The 7,278-nt window shown below is 42.0% G+C and overlaps 1 protein-coding gene across 1 annotated transcript; it reads right to left on the reverse strand.

The window, feature by feature from the left end:
- Positions 1 to 7: 7 nt before the first annotated feature.
- LOC102307870 (NXPE family member 3) lies at positions 8 to 7,065 on the reverse strand (the record flags this gene model as incomplete). Its single annotated transcript, XM_005953047.2, is given in 5 exon segments — positions 8 to 3,950; positions 4,032 to 4,253; positions 4,341 to 4,408; positions 4,895 to 5,667; positions 6,903 to 7,065. Coding segments are annotated over 5 exon segments (1,719 nt in total). The 3' UTR covers positions 8 to 3,387.
- Between the last annotated feature and the right edge of the window lie 213 nt (positions 7,066 to 7,278).

Raw genomic sequence — 7,278 nt, forward strand, 5'->3', positions numbered from 1 at the left:
AACACCCACTTGTGTTTCAAGTCAAGTCAACACCAACACACACCATACACCTCAAATGGTAGCACGTTTGTGTCATGAACGATGATTATCTACTGTGTCTTTATCAAGAAATGATGTCCTTTTTTTGCTTCTATGATTAATCTTGTGTCAGCATGAAAACTTCTCTACCAGACTCAGGATGCCATAAACTGGCCGTAGCGACTCTACTGGATGCACGGCAGTAAGAATCAACACACCCACATATGCCTACAGCTGCATTCGATCCATTTTTCTTCCTCTCTCGTTGTCCCTCCTTGCTCGTCATTGAGTTGGCTGTAGAGCAGGTCATCTGCTAATTGGATGGTTGTTGGTTCAATCTCTGTGTGCTCTAGTCTGGAGTTCTTACCAAGGTGTCCTTGGGCAAGTTACTGAACCCCAACTTGGTCTCTGATGCATCCATTGGCATGTGAACGTTAAAAAGCAGAATACAAGCAGAATGCACTGTGTATAATGCTTTCAGTACTCAAGTAGAAAAGCCACTGAAGGAGTATGGGACCTGGCATCTGTGCTTGGACTGTGGTAGATCTTTCTCTGAGGCACATGAGAGAGTGATGCATCGTCTGTCACTGGGAAGGTTAGAAGACCAGATCAGTGTTTCCTCACGTTACTGCAAATATTCCTCTGTCTCAGCTGACTCCTCTTTCTTGCTTGATTCTTTGTCTTCATCATAATTGAAATGGATGATGTGTAGTCCTCTGACACATCTTCTATTTCAGTTTCACATTCTGAAAATTCAAGAAACTTCAAGAAGCCCAGTCACTTTCTTTCCAAGCTCCTCAGACTACCTTGTCCTGGATGCCTGAGAACCTACTTGAACATAGTTCAGATTCTTCATCACTTTTCTTCACTTCATAGCCTTCTTCCACTTCTGCAGGTGGCTGATGTGCTTTTTCAGAGAAATGGTAGCATGTGCTCTAAATATTGACAATATTTTCTATAGCTTCTAAACCTGGATCTTCCTGAACATTGATTCTTCCTCCTCATTATACTAGAGGACAGTATGTGCTTTGTCCTACTGGTATTTGCTTTGCACAACATGGTAAAAAAAAAAGTATGCTCATCAAAGTATGCAAATCTCCAGTGCAATGGAGGCTTTTGAGGATACTTTCTGTGTATGTATTATTGTAGGGTCGACCTTACAATATGAAACACTTTGATGCGGCTGTTGTTGTGATTTGGCGCTGTATAAATAACATTTCATTGAATATAGAGCACCTGCCTTCTCATTGTGCTGCCTGTTGTTGTTGTTGTTGTGGTTGTTATGACCAGTGCTTGACCCCACACATCAGTGATCCAAGATCAAAGATGTATGAAAGCAGTATGTTGTGAAAATACGGCTCTTTGCAACACTTTGTACTTTGGGGTCATTTTTTTCCACGAGGACCACAAGTGTTATAAAATCCAATAAAAACCCCATAAATAAATCAAATTACTTAAAACTTATTCCAATCATTCATAGTATAGTAATGAATAACTTCTGTTATTTTCAAACCATTTGATGAATAAAAAACACATTTTTGATAGCAAAAGATTTCTTTAGAGGACAAAAATGAACCGTGGACAACACAAGGATTAAGTCTGGACAAGTAGAATAACAGGATGCATCTGGAGGAACTGAAAGAGGAACTGTTCTGTTTTAGTGACGCGAGGTACTTGTCATCATAAGTATAAATATTACACCCACCTATTGTAAGGGAAAGATGGAGCCTGATGTTTTGCAGAGCCTATCTTCACCACATATGTGTTTTAATAAAATAATTTGTGTTGACCCACTATGGACTTTCAGTCGTATGTCTCTTCCTCAAAATTCGAACCGCGACAAAAGTCAGAATACACAATGCATCACAGTTTGTTGCGTATGAGGCTGCACAGCCACAGAACAGCCAGGCGGTCCATGCTGACCCCTGATCACCACTGAAAGCAACAACAATGAGCATGTGAGCATCACAACTGGACCACGGAGCAGGTTTTCTTTATGTGCGTCGCTTACCTGGGGAACACCTGGCACCAAGATGCATTATGGGAAGAGGGCAAGCTGGTGGGGGCAGTGTGATGCTTTGGGCAATGTACGACTTGGAAACCAAGGATCCTGTCGTCCATGTGGATGTTACTTTGACAAATACCACTTACCTAACCATTGTTGCAGAACATGTACACCCTTTCATCGAAACTGTATTCACTGATGGCCGTGGCCTCTTTCAGCAGGATAATGTACCCTGCCAGAGAGCAAATACTGTTCAGGAACGGTTTGAGGTGTTGACTTGACATTCAAACTTCGCCAGATCTCAACCCAATCAAACATCTGTGGGAAGGAAATGTGCTGTACAAACATGTCTGATCGATGGAAGCCCCACCTCACAACTTAGAAGACTTAAAGGATCTGTTGTTAACTTCCTGGTGCAAGATGCCACAGCAGACCTTCCGGTGGTGTCTAACTGAATACATATCTTAAAGGTTTAGGGCTGTAGTAGCAAAAGCAAACACAATATTAGGCAGATCTTCATGTTATGTGTGTATGTGTGTTTAATGTTTCCTAAGTAAATATATTTCCAAAGATCCTATTTGAAATTCTCAACAGATGTCCATTAATTGTTATGTGTAATAATGAGAATAGAGTCTCTGGTCAAGTGAGACCAAAATTGAACTCTTTAGATTCCAGAATACACACACCATGTTTGGAGGTCAAAATGCGCTGCATATCACCCCTAAAACACCATTCCAACAGTGAGTTTAGAGGTGGGTACATAATGGTGTGGGGGTTTATTTCAGCATACGGCACTGGCACGCTTCATATGACCGAAGGAAGGATGAATGCGAAAATGTGGCGAGGAACTAATAAAAAAGTGCTGCCACCTACCAGGATGATGAAGATGAAACGAGGGTGCACATTTCAGCAAGCCAATGACCCCAATTGTCATTTCTCATTATTACACATAACTTAATTTCAAATCTAAATCTACGGTTTGATTTCTTTGCATGTGTGGACTGGAATGGTTGTTGACCAACATCTGGTGATTACCTTTAGAAACACATTTACTTAGAAAATTGATGATGTGTTCAACAATTATTTGAACCCCTCTGTACATTAAAATAATGCACATGAAGAAAACTTTGGTAATACCCAAAGATGAGAATTAACAATCATTGTGCCAAAGTCTTTGGAAATCAGAGTAAAACATGTTTTGTAGGAATTAAAAAAAAAAAAAATAGCAGGAAAGCAAATCTTCAGTATTTGAAGAGTTTGTGTTTTAGAAAAATATATGAGTTCTTATGAACCCAAACAAAAATGTGTTAGAAACTGACGGATGGATTCACACATCACATTTAACAATATATCCACTATCATCACTATTTCTGGCTTTTTTTCCTCTCGGGGCAAATATAAGATAAAAGCATGTCTATCATTTGCTTGACGATAGGTGGAGGAGGATGGAGGGCATGAGGTAAATGGTGAGCTAAAGTCATTTGCCAGGCATCCACCACCAGAACGTTCAGCCCCTTGAACATGGTCCTGAGCACCTGATCGAGCTGCTGGGAGTACCAGTCGCTGTTGTAAAGGCTCACCTCCTGATCCAGGGCTTGAAGATTGGCTGAGCGGATCACTATTAGCGTCCCTGGCGCTCGGTCTATAAGTCTCACCAGCGCCTGTCGAATGTGCCGAAGACGCCGTATGTATATGTCCACAGGAAAGGTGCTGAAGTGGGACCAGATGCTGAGGACCACAACCACGTTGGGGCCCCCAGAGAGGCCGTCAAGCTCATTCGAAATGTACCGCAACTCGCTGGACATGACGGTAGAGAAGCGGATTGGAGGGCCGTGGCAGCGGTACTTCAAGAGAATATTATGTGTGCTGTCCACCGCCATGAGCGGCCCAACCTTTTTGGGATTGTATAGGTTGAACTCCTTTAATTCTGGATGAAATGGAATAAATGAAAGTTACAGTGGGTAGTGTAAGTGTCTATAAAATGAAATAAAAGGACAAAACCGCTCACCTGGTACAAAACCAATGAGATACTCGAACCACTGTCTCACAGTAGAGTCTCCGTACATGTTGATCACTTTGTTCTTCAAACACTGTACAGCTGCTGATGATTTGTTGAACTGACGCATCGTAAATCCATCTAATGGCCTCCAGGAGTCCATGTAGTAATATCCAGATGTTTCTAGCTGAATATGTTCTGGTTTAGCTGTGCTGTTTTCTTCCTCCACTTTATCTGAGAGGAAGTAAAGAATGCTGAAGACAAAATTCATTTTTAGATCACAGCAGGTGCTACAAATGTTCCTCTCCCACAGTACCGTACCTTTCTGTGGCAGCACGTTGATTTTATCAGGTCCTGAAGCGTGTATGTAAACTTTGAGATTTACACCACTAGGACAGATGGAAAAAAATGAATGTTAAAAAATAATGTCACATTTCCTACTAATATCTTGGTCGAGTTGCTAAGGCATAAACTCATCTTTAAAAGTCAGATAACAACTGAGTGCTGTTTTAGCTATTTTCGTATGTATAGATATACCAGAGAACTATTATCAGATCACCAGTGACAAATCTGCTGCAAGATTTGAGCTGCTAATGATGTCACCAGGGGGGAGGTAATGGTGCGCATTTCCACAATATTAAGGCCTTATTTTTAAACAGCTGGCACTAATGTGTTGCCCATCTTACACACAATGTGTGCAGCATGGGAAGAAAATAATCTATACTGCAGATGGTTTTATTTTAATGGTTTCTGACTGCAGACACTCATTGTTTGTGGGTTTTTTATGAATTAAGTAAAATAGGAAATCTCACCACACTTATCCTTTAACAGTAGATACAGTAAATAAGCATCCAAATCCTACAAAGCATACAAACCTTTTGAATAACAGCGCTTCTTTGTTGGTGATGAGGTTTTTCAAGTAGCCTCCCTTAGCATGGTTGATTCTGGTGTCACAGCTGAGCACCTTGGGCTTGTAGCAGTACCAGGGCTCGCCTGTGTGAAGGTCTGTGTAGTTGCAAAGAGGCTGATGGTTGGTAGGCAAGCACAGGTTGCACACAGTAGTTTCTGACAAAAGGCCTAAACGGAACACGCTCTTAAAAAACACCCGATCGGCCCGTTCCTCCCTGAGTCGTCGCAGCACAGCGACGGCCTCGCTGGAGTGCACCAACATGACTTCAACCTGTGCAGAGCCCACCCACAGGAGTGGGAACAGAGCAGAATAAAATCCATTCTTGTGGTCAACCACCTGCCCAACCACGGCCGCTCCAAGCTCCGGAGAGTGCAGCCTGGCCAGAAGGAAATCCCCGCCGTAGCGTTTAGGACGACCCTGGAAGTTGTGCATCTGGATGAGGGCCTCTAGCTGATCGCCCACGTGCCACTCCCTTCCTTCTTTAGTGGGAAGTATTGCGAACAGGCTGTGGACAGGGTCGCTCGTCTGCCTCAGGGTGGTTGGTCCAGAGTGAGGCGGAGGGCTGGGCCAGCTGATGAGTTCCAACAGGTACCGCTCCTCAAGTTCATCCTCAGGGGAGGGTTTCTGGCCCACATGGGTACAGTAGGTGTGGTTGTGATAGAAAGGAGACACACTGAGGGATGAATGGATCCTGCTCTGCAGTTGGTAGAAAGATGAAATCGCTTGGCAGTTCCAGTTCTGAAAAGAAGAAGGGTAACTGAATGAATTTTAGAGGATACCACACTATGGGTTGTAGAATATTGCAGGAATAATTCAAGAGGAACTGCACAGATGCCAAGATAAAGATCACTGGTTAGAAGAAGTCCTACTCAGCCTGTGAAAGCAGTTTGATGCGGACAGGACTGAGAATAACAGAGCTGAAGGTTGCTCATAGGCAAATAATTTCCACATACTCAATATTACATTTTGGGAAACGTAAGATCGGGTATGATTGGAGCTCTTTACGACCCTTACAAAGGACTAAAATACAAAATATCTTAACTTTTGCTGCCATTAAATTGAGTTGCCAACTTCTAATAACCATGCTTCAATCCTCTTAATCCATGAACCAAGCAGCAACATGAAAAATTAAGCCATTAGTGCCAAAAATCTAAGTTTCTCCATCCCCACAGACCCCCAGAGCAAAATGAACAACAAGTGAAAGTTGCAATTGCATTCATGTGTTTTGTTTGTTTGTTTGTTTTTTATGTTCACACATATGTATTTTGTTAAAGCTTAAAGATTTGACCCCTACTAATTAAAGTCCACACATTTGACTGCTCAGCTGAGTTTGTACTACTGGTTCCCCCTTCTGGCAAAAGACAAGGCCTGCTGTATGTTGCAGCTTGTCCACGAATTCCAATGAGAAGTGTGTGAATTTCCGGTATTTTATTACTCTTGGCACAAATTAGCAGGAATGTGTATCTGTGCAATCCAGCTGTGGTTTATGTATGCAGCTTGCTAAACTTAGCTGCATACAGATCATTCAGGGTGACCTGAATGCTTCTTATAAGGGATTATATGCAAACTTTTAAGAGTGCAGCTCTGTTTCCTTCAGTAACTCAGGAAGGTCCCTTATGGTTCAAAAAAGATCACAGAAACAAAAAGTGACAGGCCACAGAGTTGCAAAGCAGGGTCAAAGCGTGCTGACCCAGATAAAAGTCACCAGAGCACTGCAGACTCAAGCACAAAAATTGTGCCCTACAACCATTATGGTATTATGGCAGCTCCTTAATGCATACCCGATCCACTATTTTTGTCCATATACTCCGTTTTAGGAGTTCCCGACTGATTTCTGCAATAATATAAAAACAATGAAAAATTTGCCTGCTATGTGAATAAATCAAAAATCTTTTGAGACTTTTCATAACTGTCAAAAATGAAAAGAAAAAGCATGAGTTAAAGCTCACGGGTAGTTTCACTTCTCTCCTCACCTCTACTGTGTGGATGTTCCGCAGCAGGAAGATGATGCCAGACAGTGTGAGGAAGAGGAAAATCGGGGTATATTTGGACAGATTATGGCACATGGTGACCCTCTTCTAAATCCCATGATCACACTCTGCTGTCACCAGGACGACATAATGTCATTCCAACCTGCTGTCAACGAGAAGGACATTTTATATATATGTGTGTGTGTGTGTGACAGATGTTCTGTTCTTCGTTATGCAGTTAACCATCTTCTCTGTGTGTCATACAGAAGTAAATAAAAATATAAGAATTCCTTTTTCAAAACAGCATGAAAAAAGCATTTGTCCCCTTCCTGATTTCTTTTTTGTGGCATATTTGTCACACTTACATGTTTTAGATCAG

The sequence above is a fragment of the Haplochromis burtoni genome, unplaced genomic scaffold (assembly GCF_018398535.1).
Source record: "Haplochromis burtoni strain Fernald_Lab_line unplaced genomic scaffold, NCSU_Asbu1 Contig_2823, whole genome shotgun sequence".
In the NCBI taxonomy this organism is placed as follows: domain Eukaryota; kingdom Metazoa; phylum Chordata; class Actinopteri; order Cichliformes; family Cichlidae; genus Haplochromis; species Haplochromis burtoni.